The sequence below is a fragment of the Rhagoletis zephyria genome, unplaced genomic scaffold, assembly GCF_001687245.7.
Source record: "Rhagoletis zephyria isolate East Lansing unplaced genomic scaffold, Rhagoletis_zephyria_1.1 Rzeph_scaffold_02257, whole genome shotgun sequence".
NCBI lineage: Eukaryota > Metazoa > Arthropoda > Insecta > Diptera > Tephritidae > Rhagoletis > Rhagoletis zephyria.
In genome coordinates this window covers 287-22448 of record NW_016159341.1, presented here as the reverse complement: position 1 = coordinate 22448, position 22162 = coordinate 287, and the positions used below count along the sequence as shown (strand labels likewise).

Here is a 22162-nt window from a genome sequence, read left to right as displayed (position 1 = left end):
GTTTATTCAACTTAAGTACAGTAGGTATACATATGTACTTAGACACGCAACCGAGCTAATTAAACATCAAACATTCAGTGGATACTAATATGCATACATACATATGTTTGTAGACATGTATATTTATATGTACATCTGTATATCAAACCAAGAAGGCAATAGCATTGGGAAAAATGCTCACTTGTTTTTACTAGTCCATTTAATTTATAGTTTCCCGTGGATGAAAAATAAATGAGTTTCGTTTCAATTGCCAATGACCATGACCTAGGCGAGAGCCATGGGAAAAATGGCAGCGTTTGGAATCATGTACAATTTAAAATGAAAATTGCGTGGTATAAATGTTCTAAGCTTATTCCTTGTGCATTTGTTTATATACTTACACTTACTTACTTACTTACTTACGTACTTGCTTATGTAAATATGTATGAGCCAACAAAGCCTACAAAATTATTTCGTTATCATATTTCTTCAATTTGTTGGCTTGTTTCTTGAACAAGGTAGGGTTTATTTATTGAAGCGAGAACAAATATTTAACAGCTACCATAAAAACCCCTATGTATGTGCATATGTTTAGTATTGTCAAGCACCTAAATACGAAAATTATATATTTGATAAAGGCACTTATCAGTTCGAATTTATACCGAAAGAATTTATGAAGTGCGTACGTATAAATACATGGTACTTATGTATATTTACATAAATACATACAGTGGCTGGAAAATAAATAGGGACACACCATTTTAACCAATTGTTCCTATTTTGCTTTTGATTATTTAATATTTATTATCTTTTATAAAAGTATAGCACATTATCTAACAAAAACTATATAAATTCATAATTCAAACTTTGTGCAAAAATTATAAAAATTTTGCAAAATTTCAAATAAATTTCCAACTTTTTAATCAGATTTTTTAGAATTTTTTTGAGTGTGTAGTTTTATAGCCCATTAAATTTTAGTAGAATGAAGTGTTAAGTTGCTAAAAAATCGCGTTGATTTTTGGCGATTTGTTTTACCGAATTTTCTTCCATACAAAGTATGCTCGACAATTTTTTTTTTTTTTTGTTAAGTGCAAAACACACAATAAAAACTATCAAAAATCAGTGCGATTTTGTAAAAAATCTAACTTGCACTTTATTGTACTAAACTTGAATGGGCTATAAAGCTGCATACTCAAAAAAAAAATCCTAAAAAATCTGACTAAAAAGTGGAAATTTATTTTAAATTTTGCTGATTTTTTATAGTTTTTGCACAGTGTTTGAAATATGAATTTATATGGTTTTGTGACATAGTAAGCTATACTTTTATAAAAAATAATAAATATTAAATATTAAATAAACAAAAGCGAAATAGGAAAAATTTATTTAAATGTCGTGTCCCTATTCGTTTTTTCTCCACTGTATGTACATATGTTATTACAAGTGATGGTATTTGTAAAATTAAAATTTTGCTGATGAAAGTGGCACTATTTAAGAAAAATTTATAGTACCCCTGCAAACCAAAGTTCCCAAAATCTTAAGGNTCATTTCTGTAACGATTTTTTTACGAATTTTCAAAGAAAATTATATGAAGTGGTTGACACAGCTCGTAAAGAAATTTCTGTACGAAAAATAAAGAAAATTCTTGAAAAATTTATTTTATTTTAGAAAATTCGGCAAAAAATCGAATTAAATCTTAACGAATTCTTTAAAATTTCTTTACAATGCAGAATACTCTGAAAAAATGGTTCGCAGGGACAACATTCGAGTATACGTGCATTGGTAATTTTGCTTTTTCTAAAATGCTTTGATGGCATGTTTATAACAAACGCATATTTTTAGGAAATATATTATATGTATATGTAAATGCATATGGAACAAGTACTTTTTAAGCAAAAAACAAAACAGATCTTAATTCTTATATATACATATATATTGCATGATCCAACGATCGGATATACACCAGATTAGTATGGGACCACCTCTGAGACACTACCTTTCCGATGCAAAAATCGGTTGACGTGGTCCAAAGTTATGCGGTAACATACATACATAAAAAATAAAAAAATAAATACAAAAAAATAAAATGTTTCGACGAACTGATACCTCCTCCTTTTTTGGAAGTCGGTTAATAAATGGAAACAAGAGTTATGTATAAAACTGCATACCTAAAAATTCAGATCAAAACAGTTTAAAGTTATGAAGTTATGTATGATGAAAATTTGTTAAGTTTTCCTAAATTTTGTATAGTTTGAAGCATCGATTTATATGGTTTTGATTAATAGAAAAATAATAACAAGTTTAACTTAGAAAGAGTGGTTCAACCAGACTGAATTTTTTTACAATGGCTATGAGCTGCGTACTTGCACCACTCAATGGGCTACGCGTTATCTTACAGCCCTAATCACTAATTTAATTGAGGGAAAGCAACGATAGTTTTACAGTGCAAAGTACTTCATTGTAACGGATATTTAAGTGAGTTTGGTGCGGACAAAGGCACCATAGAAATGCTAATTGTGAATATTGATTAATATCTAGTGTCCAATTGTGATAGGTAGTTGGGCTCGCTGATTGTTTGTGTTGTTCTAATACTCTTGTTTATTTGCATATATGAATGTATTTACTGTTTTTAGGTTGGCTGTTTTAGCATTTATAAATTTAAACGAAGCCAAATAGAATCGCAACTAAAGTTTATAAAGAGTTCACCAATATTCTAATTATTACATATGTATGTATGTGTGTTCAAAATTACCTCCAGTTTGCCGCAATCCTGCACTATTAGGCGGAGTTATGCTTGAAACACCTACAGCACCGGCGCTGACACCCAACGATTGATTGGATGCTCCCATAGACAGCGATATTTGACTTTGCAGGTGCTGGCGCAGTGTTTCGGCTGCACCAGTTGGTACACTGCTTGATTGAGGCACGGCTGAATTCGCAGCACCCGCACTGCCTCCACCACCCGGGGAAGATGAGTCATTTCCGGTCATTGCATGCTGAGTCGCAACTGAAGCTGAACTGCTACCAATGCGTATTGGTGTACTGCTTGTCGTCATCAAATTGCTGATATTGGGGCCGCCGGAGCCAGATGGTGTTTGCGTCATGCCAAAAGAAATATGTGTAGTTTACTTTTGGAGGTTGGCGAATATGCCCACTATATAGTTGATTAAGGTATTAGTGTAAACAATAAACTGCAATACATCCAGTCACTGATTTTAGTTTCTTTTTTCCTTTATTATTGTATAAAGTTATTTTTAAATTTTATTGATTTTACTTCCCACAGTGATCTATATACTTCAGTTGAATAACATTACACCGCTATTTGCTTAGCACTTTCACATTTGTTGTTGTCACTATATTCACAAATTAGAATACTGTTTAGTTATATTTATTAATTTTTCCATCTTCAGCCCCCCGGGTCCACCTAAATATACCAAACGTATCCAAAAGCAACCGAATTCAACGACTCAACCAATTCCAAGACCAATTCCAATGAACGTCCAACATCAATGCAAAAAAGCAAAATACCAGAGTTGCTATTTGGTTCAGTATGGTGAAAATCTATTGACAATGGATTAAGTTGTCATGGTGTAAAAGCCAATACATATGTCAGAGTTGTATAACTGTGAAATTATTTAAAATTTTAATCCTAAAATATTTACAATTTAGTGTGGCTTTGTGGCTTATATGTTTTCAATCTACCATGCCTACCATGATAAAAATATAGTAAGGTAGAACCGCTGAGAGTCAATTTTAAAATTCTTGACGTTTCCAAACAATTTAATTTTTAAATTTACTCACAAACTCACACACACATTTTCATTTTCAATCTCAAGCAACAACAATTATGAACCATTTAAATTTTTTATTTTCACTTTTATATGATTTTGTTGGCAAACTTCAAAAAAAAAAAAACATTGCCGACAAATTGAGAGAACGGTTCTACCTTGCTATGTTTTTATCATGCAATCTACAATCATTAAAAAAAAATTTCATTTCACACGGCAAGGTGGTAAATACCTAAATGAAAAACTGAGAATGCTGAAGTAAACAGGCTTCAATACTGAATTCGCTGCCAGATGAATGGACACTTTGCTATGTGTGCATTCTTGAATTCGCTTCCAATCAAATTTATACACTAATAAGGGCCGGTTGTTCAATGTCTGGTTATCACTACCACTACACTATCGACGATTTCGACATCAAGGCTCTGTTATGCATACTTGGCATTGCTTGAGAGTTGTCACATAAGGAATCTGTTAAATGAGCTTCGCGTGTAAAGCTGAAATTAGTCAAGAACGTAAACCTACCGGTACGTAAACCCGAGTCAGCTGACACGATCTGTCTTACCAAAGCGCCATGTAAATGAAAACTCAACACCGCAGAATTTTTCTGTAGTTGTAGCCCGTAGCGCAGAAATCTGCGGAATTTAGATTTTTCCGTGTCAGCTGATTTCTCCTTCTTTAGATGGTTGCCACTTCGTCAGTTTTTCAGATGGTAAAAAAGTTATAAGTTCCTATTCCAAATACGTTTAAAATATTTGAAATTTACTATTGAATAAGGTTTTTTGTTAAACACTAAGTAGTTTATATTAAGCTACGATCTATTATAGCACCAAAAATTGTAGTTGAAAGGGTAAGTTTATGAAAAGGCATTGAAGAGTGGCAACAGTGTAGTAAGCAACACTGAGGGCTCTAGTAATCGACAAAATTCTGCGTATACAGACTGCGTTTAAGTATACGTTCTGCGTTCTCGACTAATTTCAGCTTAAGCGGTTACCCAACGCACAGCATTACATACGTAAAAGTCTGTTGGATTTTGATTTCTACGTAAAAATGGTATAGCAGTGCATGCAATGCCAAGTATGCATAACAGAGCCTTCATGCATGTAACATGTGATCGATAAAGCAGTAGTTGTGCTTAACCGGAGCTTCTACCTCCGATTTGTGCTAATCAGACATTGAACAACCGGCCCTAAAAAAAATGTGTAAGTTTAGATTACGGAATAATGGGTTGTATTAGCTTTACAACGATATTGACATAACGTCGCCTAGGTAAAAGATTGTCGTAAGCGCCATTTTGACGATTTTTAGTTGTAGATGCAGTTATATATTTTGAAATAAGGTCTTTCGATTGTTGCTATCAGTTATTAGATATCTCCTTTAGTTTCCAAGATATTGACTACAACTTTTACGATAATTCAGTAAAAATTTAGTTGGTGATGCAGTCATATTAAACTAGTCAATATCTTAAAAATTGCGTTCTTTAACCGAGATATTGAGTAGTGTCGTTAATTTGGTAGAAATTTTGTCGCATTTCATACAATCTGACGGCCAAATTGTGGACAAGTGGAGCTTACGGCAAAATTTTACTAAAGAAAATCCTACATAAACTCAAAACTAATTAACAATAAACATTAAAAATTAAATAATTTAAGAATTTTGTGAACTAGTAATATTTTCAGAGATTTTGGAGAAAATCTATCTTCGCATTTTTAGAAATTGTATTCCAAACTTCAATCCCGATTTCCCACAACCTGCCGAAATTAACATACGACAATTTTTTTTTACCCAGGCGACGATAAGGTTTTTGAAAACGATCGATAGGACGATAAGGCGACCTCGCAAACTTCAGTGTTGCCGAGGGGCCCAAATTTTATACTTAAATATTTGATAAAATAAATAAAAATAATAATGAAATTAGAACCGAATAAAATAAATGAATTTCATCCCCTAACTGTTTTGACATAGGTTTTCTGCTAATTTTCTGCATTTTTAATTGTATTTTAGCAAGAGAGACAAGATGGCGGGATGTTATGGAAAATACTGCGAAACAAAAATTGCTTCACAAAACACTGGTTGAGCTGTCAAACAGACAGTTTACGCTCCTTTTCATAAAGGGGGCGTTCCATTAAAGGCCTGTATGCAGCTCTCAAGAAAAGCAAAAACTCCATATAAAATGACGTACAAGAAATGGCTAAGAAATTTTCTTGAGTCAAATTTCCTTAAGGCAGTACGCAGTTTTTAAGAAATTTACTATGCTTTCTACTACGGTTTTCTAAAGTTTTTTGTGAAAAAAGAGCACAAGGCAACCCAAGTTTGCAACAGAAATATATGCCCGTTCCATTATTTCTTGAGGAAAGAGTGAGGCAACAGGCTGTGAAGTATCAAAAATGTCAAAATTCCCATAAGTTTACGAGTTTTACACTGTTAAAGCCCTGTATGCAGCTCTCAAGAAAACGGTCAAGAAAAAATTGCCATTATTTCGCGTGTGTGTCCAAGGACACTGCTGCAAGCCGCGTTTCGAACGCGTCAATAGAGAGGAACATTGAATGTTCGAAAAATTCGCAGCGACGGAATCGTGCAAGTGTGCGCTAGCGCATTAAAATGTATGGGTAGCATTGTTGTAATTTTTGGGCTTGCGGATTCGCAACGACAGAATCGCGCCAATGTGCGCTTCGCTTTAAAAAAATTTCATTTCACACGGCAAGGTGGTAAATACCAGAATGAAAAACTGAGAATGCTGAAGTAAACAGGCTTCAATTCTGAATTAGCTGCCAGATGAATGGACACTTTGCTATGTGTGCATTCTCGAATTCAGTTCCAATCAAATTTATACACTAAGAAAAATATGTAAGTTTAGATTACGGAATAATGGGTTGTATTAGCTTTACAACGATATTGACATAACGTCGCCTGGGTAAAAGATTGTCGTAAGCGCCATTTTGACGATTTTTAGTTGTAGATGCAGTTATATATTTTGAAATAAGGTCTTCCGATTGTTGCTATCAGTTTTTAGATATCTCCTTTAGTTTCCCAGATATTGACTACAACTTTTTCGATAATTCAGTAAAAATTTAATTGGTGATGCAGTCATATTAAACTATTCAATATCTTAAAAATGGCGTTCTTTATCCGAGATATTGAGTAGTGTCGTTAATTTGGTAGAAATTTTGATCACACTTTGTCGCATTTCATACAATGTGACGGCCAAATTGTGGACAAGTGGAGCTTACGGCAAAATTTTACTAAAGAAAATCCTACATAAACTCAAAACTAATTAACAATAAACATTAAAAATTAAATAATTTAAGAATTTTGTGAACTAGTAATATTTTCAGAGATTTTGGAGAAAATCTATCTTCGCATTTTTAGAAATTGCAGTCCAAACTTCAACCCCGATTTAGCAAAACCAGCCGAAATTAACATACGACAATTTTTTTTTACCCAGGCGACGATAAGGTTGTCGAAAACGATCGATAGGACGATAAAAAAATAAATTAATTTCATCCCCTAACTGTTTTGACATAGGTTTTCTGCTAATTTTCTGCATTTTTAATTGTATTTTAGCAAGAGAGACAAGATGGCGGGATGTAATGGAAAATACTGCGAAACAAAAATTGCTTCACAAAACACTGGTTGGGCTGTCAATCAGCATGATGCAATAATACAAGGTGGTATCAGTTACCATGGTATCAGTTGTGACAGCTCGATTTGACACTACCTTAGCTCAGTAGAATGAGAAGAAAAACGGGAAGAAATGAATCCCCAAATGGGGGAAAAATATAAAATTTCACATTTTCTCCTTAACAAAATTTGCTTTTTTATAGTGTATTCGTTATGAAATGAAATAAAATAAGATAAAATACCTTTTTAAGAAATCAAAGTGTGTATACTGAGAAAAAATAAAAAGCATTCAACTATATTATTGGGCAAAGAATAGTGAAAGAAGGAACACTGTTTCACGTAAGGTAGTCAATATGGCGGAATTAGAGCGAGAAGTTGCCAACTGATAACACCTTGTATTATTGCATCATGGTCAAACAGTCAGTTTACGCTCCTTTTCACAAAGGGGGCGTTCCATTAAAGCCTCATAAGTTTACGAGTTTTACACTGTTAAACTCTGGAATTCAGTAATTCCATGATCCAACTACACAAGACAAGATGAAAAAATTTTTTTTCACTCGGGTTCTTCCATAAAAAGTATGTTCGACAATTATTTTTTGTATGGAGAAAATGAACAACACCTTCCACTCACAAAGCTGCCAAAAATCAACGCGATTTTTTAGATACTTCAAACTTGTACTTTGTTATACTAAAATTGAATGGGCTATAAAACTGCATACCTAACATTTTTCTCAAAAATCTGAATAGAAAGTTGCAAATTAGAATGCAAATTTATTAAATTTTCCCGAGTTTAGCACAAAGTTTAGAGATTTTGTTTTTATGGTTTTGGTGAAGTACGAACTATTTTTTTATTAAAANAAAGCTGCCAAAAATCAACGCGATTTTTTAGATACTTCAAACTTGTACTTTGTTATACTAAAATTGAATGGGCTATAAAACTGCATACCTAACATTTTTCTCAAAAATCTGAATAGAAAGTTGCAAATTAGAATGCAAATTTATTAAATTTTCCCCGAGTTTAGCACAAAGTTTAGAGATTTTGTTTTTATGGTTTTGGTGAAGTACGAACTATTTTTTTATTAAACATTTTTTAAAATAAACTAGAATAAAGAACTTTGCATGTATTGCGAAAAATTCTCCTTGCCAATACTTTTGTCCGGCATATAAAAAGACCATTTAAAAATAAAATTAAGTTTTGCATTTGATAAGACCGCTTTTATTGTTTTTGCGAATCAAACTTAAGAACGCAATACAATTAGTGGATTCTTATATACAAATCTTATCGATTTATCCGTATTTCTAGTTTTGCATGCATATTTTTGTTAATTTTTGTGTAATAGTATAAAAAATAAATATTGTAAATGTACTAAGAAAGCCCTAGAAATATGTTTGTGAATTAATAAACACACATGTACCAGTATTTGTCTTTTCCAGTTGTTCCCCATTGAGAACAATACTAAAGTTTGCCACGCCTGTTTGTGCCTTTTCTAAGTTATAAATTGAATTGAATACGCAACCAAGGGTAAAAATTTTTGTAAGCATATTGTTTTCATGCTAATTGGAGTAAGCTGCTGAAGAGTTTCGTTGATTTCTCGCAACTGTAGATTTTTTACTCTTTACAAATCATGAAGTTTGTTATACATACATACATATGTACATATGCAATTAATTTAATTTTGATTGAGTTGAATTTGCTAAGCAAGCTTTTTAAACTCTAGCTTTTTTTAAAGACACTGTGGGCTCTTCAGTTGCCACCTGCTGTATAAGTGCTGTTAATCATCAAAATCTATATCAGAATCATCAGAGTCATAGCCACTACGTATGGTCTTGTTCAAACGGTTAATATACGCCTTCTTCTTTACATCAGGTGGTGTCATAAGGTCGCCCTGCAAATAATTGAAACATTAAAAGCTCTCTAGCTCATACCACAGAATGCATCTTACCTTGTAATCAATTGCACCAGATTGTGCTATTCGCCATTCCAACATATCTGTTGAGAAATCATCGCAGTTACCCAAATCGGTAAATCCAACTATGAAATCCTTTGTTTTACTGTCCTTAACTAATGCAATAGTGGGAATAACTTTAATGCGCAGTCTTTGCGTTAAGAAAGGTGACTTCTCAGCATTTACTTTGCAGAATTTCGCTTCAATATGTTTAGTAGCAAGTATTTTCAAATGCATATCCACAATGCGGCAGCGCTCTGTGGAGTCACGATAAAAATGACAAACTATATTTGGAGACTTTTTCGAAACCTCGAAAAATTCCTTTTCATCGGCCAACTCGCTGTATGTCCCATGACCCTAAAGTAAAGAGGTTATTGAAACGATGTTAGCTTTTTACCTAATGGTAACTACATAATTAAAAGATAACGCCCACATTTTTCAACCACTCCTGCTTTTTACGATTCAGATCTTTCATTTCTTTGAGACGTTGTTCCCTTATTGATTTCAAGTCATCTGAGTCCAAATTGCCCAACTGATCTAGCTGCTGATCTAACTGCTTTTCAATCAGTTCAGTTGCAGTCAACAATTGATTTTCCAACATGTTGGCCATTTCCTTAGATCGCCGCAGAGCGTATGTAGATATACAAGCCAGAAAACCGGCGTGGCAGGTGCAAGTATTATTGAGAAATAAGCAAAAGGGAAGCAAGCGCAGTTGTCGTATTGCAACTGGTGTGGTAGTGTTTAGCGAAAAATACACTAATTACTCGAAAATATTGTATTTTTATCGAAAGCACTCTAGTTTTTTAAATTTTTTGCGATATTCAGTTAAGTTTACACACGAGAACGGAAAACATTTGTCACCTCAAGTGATGTGAATAGTATCGATTATCGAATAGAATATATTTGATACTGTTGGGCAATTTGAGTATTCGATTAGTATTGAAAAAATTATGTCGATACTCGATGATTGATCATTAAGGGCCGGTTACTCAATGTCTGGTTATCACTAATCCGCGGTTAAACATCGTTATCGACGTTATCGAAACCGTGTTATATGCATGGAGACCAAGACGTCGATAACGATGTTTAACCGCAAACTAGTGATAACCAGACATTGAGTAACCACCCCTAATGGGCTGTTTTTGCTTACGCGTAAAAGCACATTTAGCGCATTTAGCTCTAAATGCTACTCTAAATGTACATTTATCCATACAAAATTCGTCACCTAAATGCAACTAAATGCAACTCCATTTTTGCATTAAGAATCTAAATGCTAAAAGCAACCCTGTGATCTTCCAAAATTTCCACGATTCGAACATGGTTTAAAGAGAAAAAGTGGCAACATTGCTTTTTCGAGTATACAGTTGCTAGCTGCGTTTCAGTGATCGCCGATCGAGATTTCTTTTATTTTACATTACATATTTGGATAAAGAAAAGTTAAGCAAATTCAACATCGATGTGATGCTGATATAAATCTGGATCAATTTGTGATTAACTCTGTTTGGTTTGTTTCCTATTTAAGTGAGGAAATTTTAATTGACAGCACCGACAAATGAATATATACACAAACAAATGTTTGGTTATGGTTATAACAATTCAAGTTTTTGTATTGAATTTTTGGTTTAAATTTTATTTTTTCCCTTTCAGTAGGATTTTTGCAGATTTTCTTCTGCGTGAGAATTGATCGTAATATATGCGGATCTAAATAAGAGACCGGAACACGGTTGTTTGTCAAAAGCGTACGATTTCGAACTCGCGTAAATGCACATTTGCTAAATGCTATAGCATGAACGCTCTTCGAAAACATATGTTCGAAAGTGCTAAATGCTGCATTTTAAATGCAGCAAAAACGCTGCATAAGGGCGGGATGCTTAGAGCCCAGTTGACACTAATCGTCGATTAAACATCGTTATCGACGTTACCGAGACCGTGTTGTGTGCATGGAGTCGAAAACGTCGATAACGATGATAATCGATGATTAGTGTCAACCAGGTTTTGAGGAACCAGCTCTGTCAAAAGGCAATAGAAGCCAGAGAGCCGAGTACGGGAACGCTTTCTGGCAAATTCCTGTAAATTCTTGCAACTTCTTGCGAGTTAGAGAACGCAACTTATATTTTCATAGAGCGTCGCCAAAGTACTGTAACGGGTTGCAAAATACAATTTTGAGGAGCAGTGTTTCAAAATTATATTTTACCGGATAACAACGTGCATCAAACAAACGGAAGTTCTCTTTGGAGTGATTTTGATAAAAACTCTAAGTAAGGCCACAAAAGTTGTTTAGTGTCTGCCACGGTTGAGGGTAATCAATATTTACTGGAGAGACACCGAGATCCGCTCGCGTGGTGGAAAAATGGGAAAATATATCCCCAAATACACATTTTTGTGTTTAATTAATTATTATAAAAAACTTCGGTATTTTTTTTTAAGATTTTTTCATTGGGCGATATTTCTAGAGAGCTAAACAACATAGAAACATAAAACATAGAAAGGAAGTTAACGGCCCTAAGAAAGAAAGAAGCTGGTGAAATTAGTTATGTATTTTATTTATTTTTTTTTTGGGGAATAATTAAATGTTGAATCTGAGCAAAAAAGCTAACGTGCTTCGAGCACTCTAAATAATTAAAGAAAATTTCAATAATTTCAAATTGAAATTAAATAAAAATACCTATATATTTGTTTTTGAATTTGGTAAACCTTGGCATTTAAGAACAATTTCAAATTACGACTAAAAAAAAAAAATTGTTATGTTTTCATTGAGGACTAGTCTGGTATTTAGAAATATAACATTGTTCACATAATAACATAATTTAGAGCTTTTAATGCATGGACTGCAGATGGGCAATTAAGGAGCAAATGGCAGCGGAGAGCCCCATCGCAAAGGTATACTAGGCACAATGCAACAGCTTAAAGTTGATATCTGGCTGTTTGCAAAGGGTAAGAGTTCCGGACGTTGTCAAGGGATTCCACAATGGTCCCAGTGGAGGGAACCTGGGAGTCACGAAGACCCTGAAGAAGATAAAACAGAGGTTATTTTGCGTTGGTTGTCGGGAATCGGTCGCAGAGTGGATTGCTAACTGTGCGGAGTGTATTGCAGCAAAATCGAGAAGTCATGGCAAGATGAAGCAGTATAACTCAGATGCACCATTCAAGCGGATACGTCCTTGTGGTTATGGACTACTTTAGCAAATGGCCGGAGGTGGAACGGTTGCACCGAACCCTGAAAGAGCATTTGCGGAAAGTCGTGGACAAGAATGAGAAAGATTGAGATGTCCACATACGCTTGTTCCTGATGAGATACCGGTCAGCTGTGCATGAAACCTCGGGTGAAACTCCTGCCAGGGTAATATTCGGCACTGAACTCCGGTTGCCTAGTGACCTGGAATTTGGAGTAAGTGGTTATGCATTAAGAATTGGGAAAGAGACGTCCAACATCCTAGAGGAAGAACTGAGAGAGATACATGCTCTAGTGAGACAACGGATGCAAATTATGAGTGACAAGATGAAAATTTAGTGTTGCTGTACAATCCCCAACGGAGGATAGGTTGTCAAACGGCTGAATGACGTAGTGTATCGAATCCAGTCCGTCGTGAAAAAAGATGAAGGTGGTCCACTTTGAAAGGCTTGCAGACTTACTTGGAAGGCAGTGTGGCGAATACTGCGGCAACGCGAATCGAACAACAAGAAAATGACAGAATGTTAGAGGAACATCGTAGAATACTCGACAGCAGGAAAAGTCAAGTGGATGAATGCTGCGAACAAATTCAATTGATAGCAAAATGGTGATAACAAAACCCATTTGAATCACACATTGTTCCATTTTGGGTTGTGCAGGATAGGGAAGGGTACATATGTACCCTTATATATGTAGAAAATCATGGCATACGAATTGAGAGAGTGAATTCATATTGTAATGTTTTTATCTTGTTGTACCTACTATTGTATTAATAAAAAAGAATACATATAAAGATTGAAAATAAATGTAAATACAAAACGGCTGATATGCACTTTGACACTTTATCAATTTTTATCCGAAGAAAAAGTAAGGCCTGTTTCGGGCAGGAAGAAGAAGACTTTTACGATCCAATACGATCCAACTTTAGCTCTCTATTACCCATCCCGTTGAGTACCGGGATGATTTCTGGGCTATTTTGGGCACCCGCGGGATCCCGCGTTGCATACGGAAAGAACCTATTTTGTTGAGTACGGGAATGATTTCTGGGCTGTTACCGCAGAACTCCACAGGCAAACATCGATGGCCTACCAACTGTCATTTTGATGAACAATATGATTGCAAGTTTTTGTGTGTGGGCACTTTGATGTTTCGAAAATAAGCATTTGCCGCATGACGCCACCAGACAACATTCTCTCAATTTCAGTGTTTAAAAACATTTAAATCTTAAAAAAAAATCCTGAATAATTTCCTAAAACGTAATCATAAATAATCCCATTTACATAAGCATTTGCCGCATAACGCCACCAGACTACATTCCATGATAAAAACATAACAAGGTAAAACCATTGAGAGGCAGTCTGACGTTTGCCAACAATATAATTTTAAAATCAAAACTCAAACTCACACACACATTCTCATTTTTAATCTCAAACAACAACAATTGGGAACAATTAATTTTTTTTATTTTCAATTTTATATGATTTTAAAATGTTGGCAACCGTCAGAAAAAAATTATGGCCGACGAAATGAGAGAATGAATTTACCTTGTAATGTTTTTATCATGCTACATTCTCTCAATTTCAGTGTTTAAAAACATTCAAATCTTTAAAGAAACTTGCTGAATAATTTCCTAAAACGTAATCATAAATAATCCCATAGGGAACATATTTTTATTTTGATTTAATAAATAATAATAATAAATTTCATCGATGTTACCACTAGCACCCTTTTTTCAAATGAAAATATGGCTGTCAAACTATCGAATTGCCTGCAATAGATGTCAAGCAATAAGCGCTGACATATATTGCAGCCAATGAGAAATAAGCGGCCTCCAGTGGAAATATATTTTTTTTACATGGTTATCACGACATCAGTGTTTTCCTGTGTTGCGTGCGGGAAAGCACCCATTTTAACCCCTGTGTAGCTCCTGCCAGTTGACATTCTCCACAACAGCTGTTTCCGTCAGCTGAGAGTTCATCCGGATAGATGAAACTATCTGGCGTGGCTGCCAAGTTCAGTCAAGAAATGTCACCCGGTGTCTAAGTATTAGTTGAAGTTAAATTTTTGTCTTATCGAGAAAAATTGGGTACACAATTTTCATAGAAAATAAATTGCCTTATGTTTTTTTAAGAGATGTGTCGATATCTGTGTAGAAGTTGCGGTAGCTCTACGTTGCAAATTGTACAGTTAATTTTTTAAGTGTGCATGGGAACTCTGGCCGTGTTAATGGTATTCATTCTGTTTTTCCTATTATCGAAGTTTTTTTGCATTGTTTGGAGCAGTTTGGAGGAAGTTTTGCGTTTCTTGCTTCAATTTGAAGCCTTCTCGTTAAAATCTCAGCATTTTGTTGAAATTCATAAAAAGGTAAAGCCGTTTTTGTTCAAATCGTAATAAAAGTTGTTTGTAAATGGTCTTGTTAACGGGAGTAGGTAAGCAGTTATTTCTGGGTAAGTACAAAAAGTAAGATTTCGGCCTACTTTTGGAGAAACATCTGAATTATAGCCCTCATTTTCCTGGTAATTTGCCTAGCACTACTTTGTAAATTTATGTAATTTTTACTCTATGCATCCATAAGACCGGTGAAAGAAGTGAGGGGTGAGGCTAGCTGTGTGACACGAAAGATGCATGTCATTTCCATGTAGTGTTGTTACTTTCCCCACCCATATGAAAATTTCATTATGGACAATATCAATATTACGTTTTTGCTTTTATTATCTTGATTTGATAATATTAAAAATATATGCCATACTGGTGGTATTTCATAAAACTATGTATGTATATATTATTTGCATGCCTACAGTAGATAGTAATTAAGTTACAACTTTTGGCCGTACGTACTATGTATGTTTAAATGTAGTTTTCCATTACTTGCTACGTCACAAGCAGGGAGTATGTACACTTGTACGTACATGTACCTAGTGCATGTATATACATACATATACACTTTTTGGGAGACTCGATTGCAAATTTTGTCCTTTCTGAATATTTACTAATTAACATGAATGCAATCATATCTTTTCACTAGGTTTTTTCTCGTGCAAGGCAATAAAAAATTCTGTTTAGCTACATAGTTTTCAATAAAAAAGCGATTTCGTTTACCAATTGATTAATTAAAAAATATATATCATCAAAATAGTTTGGAATTTTGTGCCACATTGACATGACTATATATAATAAAACAAATATACATATTTTACTTTTGGAATGCACATTTAACCTAACCAAATCAAGAATTAACTAAATTGAAAATATATTCAACTAGACTAAATCTAATAAAAATTAAATTCAAGCGTGTCCGCTAAATTGTTGAATGTAAAATCAAGCCATATTTGTTAAAGAAAATAGGTGCGAAAAGTAAAACCGCATCGAATATAAGCAAAAATTTGCAACCTTCGTCGTCAAACATTCTTTTATTTTCATTTCAGCAACAAAACTCCAACGGTAAACTAACAACTTTTGAAGAAATCGCTCTCTAAGCCGTTGCTCTAATTCAGTCTCTTTGTTTTGAAAATATAGAGCAAACAGAAAATTCTCTATTAACCATATTAATTAGTAAGAATCGACTAATAAATAACAAAAAAATGGAGATGGAAACCACAACATCCTCCACAAAGCTTATTGCACCTGATGTCTCGAAAGACAATTTTGTTTCCGATAATAATATGGCTGGTTTCGTAGCAGACGATAGTTGCGAATTTGAATCGCCGGAACATTCGTGCGTAGAGTCAATAGGGCGTAGCGATGGAGATGATGAAGATGAGGATATTATTTTCCAAGAGGTCAAAATGATATTGCGTAAGCGCCGTGGCTGGGGACCCGAAGATTCGCTAAGTACTAATGATATAGATTTGCTCGAATATGATGACGAGTTAGTGGAGGAAGACGATGCAGGATGTCCTTTGCCTTCTACGCCCGAGGATACGCAACTCATTGAGGCTGAGGTGAGTAAACAGGAAGAGGCTATCTATGCTTTTTACACTTATTTTTTACTTAGTTTTACATCGAATNTATATAAGTTCGTTGTAAGCTGCCTGTTGTCTTTCTTATCGTTAATTTTTGAACTTAAGTGCAAGAAATGTGATAATAGCCCAAAAGCAAAATGTTTTTCTGGCATAAAATCTTTTGTTTTTGAAATAACCATATTTCACTGTTGATAACTAGGGTTCGGAATCTCATGCAAATGCATGTTATTATTGGGTGCCTTCAAACGGAAATGGTTCAGTTATCTTTACGAATCATGAAATTTCCTTTAAAATGTCATCAAATGTTAGTGCATATTTTGCAGTGAATGCATGGTTTTCCAATTTTTTTCAAAAAGTACTCTTTTTTTTGCATATGGGTGTTTCCAGCGGAAGGTCCACCACGACAAAAAAAATAAAAGTTTTATATCTAACGTATTTACGGGCCGATTTGTCTGCTTTTTAAAATATATACTGGCTATGTAAGTAGAATCATGTTTGCATAAAATGGTCTTCCTAGGTGGTGCCAAGGTCGAGATATTTCGAAAAACCGTATTTATGGTCCGATTTGGTTCGAATTTGGCGTATGTGGTTGAAACATAATAAATCATAGATTTCCAATAAATTGACCCTGAATTGGCGCTGAAGTCAAAATATAAAGTATATTCTACATAAAATACATGTTTTATTTGCGTTAAAAATTCATTTAAAAGCAATATTAACAAAAATATAACGATGGAAATTTATGTCACGTGACGCCACGTCACGTCACGTTTCACACTTGGGGTTGTAAAAGAGAATTGAAACAATTTGCATTAATTCAAAAAACTCTAAAAACAACTAGAATTGCTCCAAATCATATTAAAATAAGTTTCATGAAAATAGCCATCCACAATTCGCAGAGTTTTGCGATTTTGTAAGAAAAGAAAAAATCAACTTCCATTTTTTGTCACGTAACGACACTCTCTTTAAATGTTTATATTTCAGGACCAAGCAGTTCGATTGATTTCATTTTTCGGTTAAATATAGAGCTAATTATGTGCTATACAATGGCCCAAAAAAGTTAAAGAAAACAAATGGTATTCCTTTTTTGTATCACATTGAAATCGTACGACTGTCACGTGCGACACCATGGGAATGCCCATATTTTTTGTACAATCTTAGTATATTTTACAATAAATGCATATGGTTTTTTCATATTTTTGCTGTTTTATTTAGTGCGAAATCACTTGACATAAAAATTACCTTTAATTAGTGACGATTGTAGGAGAGAGCTGGCCTATATCTCTGATCAATATGAAATTACCCTAATATGAGTGCAAGGTTCGGCTCCGCACTAAATGTGTGGCACGCAAAAATTACCGAAATTTATCACTTGGAGGTCAAGCAGATGTAGAACCGTACAGGATCGTAGGGGATTCCTCGGCAGTTCTGGGTGTCCTACAACCCACTTAAAACCAAAGCTCTTAAGAATGAGCAAAGAAGACTTACTGCAGTGTGCACAGGGTACTGGCCCGTTGGGGTACATGCCGAAAAAATTGAATTGTTCTTAACAGGTTCTGTCGCAGTTGCGATTACCGACTTAGAAGAGACAGTCGAACACTTCCTGTGCGAAGATAAGGCTAAAGATACTTGGTAAGCCATTCCTGCATAATGTTTTAGGGGGCAGCTGCCTCTCTCCTAATGGCGTACTATAATTCATTAAAGCCCCCAAATGGCTGTAGGTTGTACGAGTTGTTGGATCAAAATGGCAAATTTGCTAGTTGCTTGTCCCCAGGGTAACAATCCACTTAAACCCATAGACGCCTTGTTTTAAGAGAAATTTCTTCCAACTTTGTATAATAATTATTTACGATAAATATCCTTTTTCGTCTCACGGGATGATTATTTTCAGATGAAAATTATTTACGTATTTTCATAATAGTTTTATGGGACTTTTATATTTCTTGTCTCTCGGGACGTTTATTTCAAGATGAAAATTACTTATTTCCGTCTTCTCATAATAATCCTGTGGGACTTTTATTTTCTTTATCCCGCGGGACGTTTATTTCAAATGAATTACCACTTCTCATAATAATTATGTGGGACTTTATTTTTGTTTTCGTCTCGTGGGACGTAGATATATTTTTACAACGGAAATGACCTACATCTTTTCATAATAATTATAGGCGACTTTTATTTTTCTCGTCTCTCGTGACGTTAATTTGAGGACGAAAATGATTTACATCCCACGTTTTCTCTTGATATAATCGGTACATGTACTGCAGATTTCACGAAATTAAACGTTTATCTCCGAGCTCGATTATTGGAATATGATTTGCTAACATCTGGCAACCCTTTTCAAAAAACTAAAACCCCCGCAGTTTTGAAAATCGAATGAACGATACAGAAATCTACGAACTCAATTAAGAAATTTCATTTCAATAAAAGTCCCATGTAATTATTAAGGAAAGACGTATATCTTTTCCGTCTTGAAATAAACGTAACGAGAGACAAAAAAAATAAAAATCCCATATAATGATTATGAGAAGACGTAAATCATATTCGTCTTGAATTAAACGCCCCGAGAGGCGAGAAAAAATAAAGATCCCATATTATTATTATGAGGAGACGTAGATCATTTTGGTCTCGAAATAAACGCCCCGAGAGACGAAAAAATACAAAAATGCCATATAATTATTATGAGAAGACCCAAATCATACTTGTCTTGAAATAAACGTCCTGAGGGACGAAAGAAAATAAAGATCCCATATAATTATTATGAGAAAAGGAAATTTTTTTATGTTTTTGTTTTTTTGCCTCTAAAAATAATCGTCCCGCGAGACGAAAAAAACTGTTCCATTGTTCCGTAATAATTATATATTTAATTTTACTTCTTATGATCGTTATGGTCTCTGCTTAAACCTACCAAACATCTATCTGAACCACTATTAAATACTTTGTTTCTATTTACCCAAGATTGAAACTGTCTGCTTTATTATAAACTAATTGTATACATAAATATGTATTATATTTTGAAGTGAACTGTTTTTGTTATTTTCTTGTTAGAATCCATGTGCTAGTTATTTTTGTGACGACAACAAAATTTTAGGAAAATATTTTGTATTGCATATTTTACGTGTTTATAGCGCATATTTTCGAGATTCCGAGCCCTATTGGTTACGATACACAAAAAAAGTAAAGATACATATCTGGATGAAAGTTTATATAACATGGAAAGTGATGAGTAGTTCTACTAATTAGATAGTGGANTTTTTGTGACGACAACAAAATTTTAGGAAAATATTTTGTATTGCATATTTTACGTGTTTATAGCGCATATTTTCGAGATTCCGAGCCCTATTGGTTATGATACACAAAAAAAGTAAAGATACATATCTGGAGGAAAGTTTATATAACATGGAAAGTGATGAGTAGTTCTACTAATTAGATAGTGGCTCCAACAGTGTCGAGAGTATGACGAGAGTTTTTATTTTTTTGTTCTACATGGCACAGACAATTGCGAAATTCCAAAGCGGCCAGCTTCTGTTCCGTCGGGAGAAGAAAATTGTAAAATGTTGTTTTAACTTGATTTCTTATTAGAAATTATATGAATATGTACAACTATTCAGCTAATTGATTGCCATTCTTATCTATAGCAAACAATTTGTTGAAATGATAGGGTCTTTTTGTATCTAAATATTTTCCAACACAAATTATTTGAATCCGCAAGAAAGAAAGATAAGAAATGCATAATGCCATCAATATTACAATTTAACTTTCGCAGAGAAGGTAAAATTTCGAAGGTTATTGTCACAAAAAAACGTTTATAACATTCATACATACATATGTATTTTGCAACAATTTTCAATACAATTTTTCAGAAAATAAAATAAATTGTTAAATAAAATGTATGTAATTTCAGATGACCGAAGTGCTAAAGGCTGGTGTTTTATCAGATGAGATTGATTTGGGTGCATTGGCCCACAATGCTGCGGAGCAGGCTGAAGAGTTCGTTCGTAGGGTAAGTTAATAAGTGTGTTTTTTATTATACTAAAAACTGTTACACAACTTTTAGCAATATAAATAAATACAAACCTTTTAATACCATANTAATGCCATCAATATTACAATTTAACTTTCGCAGAGAAGGTAAAATTTCGAAGGTTATTGTCACAAAAAAAACGTTTATAACATTCATACATACATATGTATTTTGCAACAATTTTCAATACATTTTTTCAGAAAATAAAATAAATTGTTAAATAAAATGTATGTAATTTCAGATGACCGAAGTGCTAAAGGCTGGCGTTTTATCGGATGAGATTGACTTGGGTGCATTGGCCCACAATGCTGCCGAGCAGGCTGAAGAGTTCGTCCGTAGGGTAAGTTAATAAGTGTGTTTTTTATTATACTAAAAATGTTACACAACTTTTAGCAATATAAATAAATACAAACCTTTTAATACCATTTTTTTCTAATCAGGTATGGGAAGCTAGCTGGATTGTGTGTCACTATAAAAATTTACCCAAGTGGCTGCAAGATAATGACTTTCTACACCGCGGCCATCGTCCGCCACTGCCCTCGTTCAGTGCCTGTTTTAAGTCCATATTTCGAGTCCATACGGAAACAGGCAACATTTGGACACACTTGCTGGGCTGTGTAGCCTTTATTGGTGTGGCTCTGTACTTTTTGTCTCGCCCTTCTGTCGAGATACAAGTACAAGAAAAAATTATATTTGGTGCCTTCTTTGCTGGTGCCATCATATGCCTGGGCTTCTCATTCGCATTTCACACGCTTAGCTGTCATTCGGTGGAGATTGGAAGACTGTTTTCAAAGTGAGTGAAAAATTTATACAAACGCACTGCAATAACTACTAACGGACACAAATATCGTTACGTTTTTACGCTACAGATTAGACTATTGTGGAATTGCATTACTCATAATGGGTNCATCATATGCCTGGGCTTCTCATTCGCATTTCACACGCTTAGCTGTCATTCGGTGGAGATTGGAAGACTGTTTTCAAAGTGAGTGAAAAATGTATACAAACGCACTGCAGTAACTACTAACGGACACAAATATCTAATTTCTTTTTACGCTACAGATTAGACTATTGTGGAATTGCATTACTCATAATGGGCTCGTTTGTGCCCTGGTTGTATTATGGGTTCTATTGTCATTATCAGCCTAAAGTGATCTACTTATCTGTAGTATGTGTATTGGGCACTCTATCAATTATTGTTTCGCTGTGGGATAAATTCTCTGAACCTGCCTTGCGACCTCTCCGCGCTGGAGTCTTCATGAGTTTCGGTCTTTCGGGCATAATACCAGCTATTCATTACAGTCTCATGGAGGGTTGGTTCAGTCAAATTAGTCAGGCCAGTTTGGGTTGGTTAATTTTAATGGGTAAGTAATACGCTTCTCTTATATTTACTAAATAAAATACATTTTTGTGCACCGTCATACAATTCNCAGTTTGGGTTGGTTAATTTTAATGGGTAAGTAATACGCTTCTCTTATATGTATTAAACAAAATATTTTTGTGCACCGTCATACAATTTNTCAGCATATAGTTGCCGCAAAACAAACAGTATTGTGAACACGATTGTTCACATACATTAAAAAAAAATGTTTACGCATAGCCACCAAAACAAATTGAATGTACTTTAATCGCTCGTTAATTATAGCCACAAAACGAAAGCATACAGATAAGCTGAGAAA

General features: G+C 34.3%; 3 protein-coding genes across 7 annotated transcripts in view; 1 reads left to right on the top strand and 2 right to left on the bottom strand.

The window, feature by feature from the left end:
* Window positions 1–3509, bottom strand: part of Orp8 (Oxysterol-binding protein-related protein 8) — a 37266-nt gene extending 33757 nt beyond the window's left edge. For both annotated transcript variants that reach the window (XM_017620803.1, XM_017620804.1), the window contains exon 1: window positions 2729–3509. In XM_017620803.1, coding sequence (XP_017476292.1) covers window positions 2729–3080 — 352 coding nt within the window. In that variant the 5' untranslated portion in view covers window positions 3081–3509. The remainder of the gene's footprint in view (window positions 1–2728) is intronic.
* Window positions 3510–8575: 5066 nt separating this feature from the next.
* On the bottom strand, window positions 8576–10230 carry LOC108366403 (thioredoxin domain-containing protein 9). Its single transcript, XM_017620806.1, has 3 exons — window positions 9762–10230; window positions 9326–9685; window positions 8576–9268 (listed from the first exon to the last, which is right to left on the bottom strand). Exons 1-3 carry the CDS (start codon window positions 9936–9938, stop codon window positions 9155–9157), a joined length of 651 nt encoding a protein of 216 aa, XP_017476295.1. The 5' UTR covers window positions 9939–10230; the 3' UTR covers window positions 8576–9154.
* Window positions 10231–14561: 4331 nt separating this feature from the next.
* LOC108366400 (adiponectin receptor protein-like) lies at window positions 14562–21884 on the top strand. 4 transcript variants are annotated; one of them, XM_017620798.1, is made up of 7 exons: window positions 14581–14599; window positions 14652–14864; window positions 15926–15941; window positions 16017–16441; window positions 20725–20823; window positions 20924–21276; window positions 21546–21884. In XM_017620798.1, exons 2-7 carry the CDS (start codon window positions 14706–14708, stop codon window positions 21853–21855), a joined length of 1362 nt encoding a protein of 453 aa, XP_017476287.1. In that variant the 5' UTR covers window positions 14581–14599; window positions 14652–14705; the 3' UTR covers window positions 21856–21884. The 4 variants fall into 4 exon arrangements, with proteins under 4 accessions (XP_017476291.1, XP_017476290.1, XP_017476288.1 ...); XM_017620802.1 differs by having other exon boundaries at window positions 14562–14947; window positions 21546–21883; XM_017620801.1 differs by having other exon boundaries at window positions 14562–14960; window positions 15926–16441; window positions 21546–21883.
* The last annotated feature ends 278 nt before the right edge of the window (window positions 21885–22162 follow it).

What these genes read in the sequence shown, in the direction of transcription:
- LOC108366403 (XM_017620806.1), bottom strand. Translation starts at nt 9,938, where the DNA reads ATGGCCAACATGTTGGAAAATCAATTGTTGACTGCAACTGAACTGATT. An exon ending in AGCAGGAGTGGTTGAAAAAT is followed by an intron (nt 9,686 to 9,761) that starts GTGGGCGTTATC and finishes TCTTTACTTTAG; the next exon opens with GGTCATGGGACATACAGCGA. An exon ending in CTGGTGCAATTGATTACAAG is followed by an intron (nt 9,269 to 9,325) that starts GTAAGATGCATT and finishes AATTATTTGCAG; the next exon opens with GGCGACCTTATGACACCACC.
- LOC108366400 (XM_017620798.1), top strand. Translation starts at nt 14,706, where the DNA reads ATGGGAACTCTGGCCGTGTTAATGGTATTCATTCTGTTTTTCCTATTA. An exon ending in CTGAAGAGTTCGTCCGTAGG is followed by an intron (nt 20,824 to 20,923) that starts GTAAGTTAATAA and finishes TTTTCTAATCAG; the next exon opens with GTATGGGAAGCTAGCTGGAT. An exon ending in ATTGGAAGACTGTTTTCAAA is followed by an intron (nt 21,277 to 21,545) that starts GTGAGTGAAAAA and finishes TTTACGCTACAG; the next exon opens with ATTAGACTATTGTGGAATTG.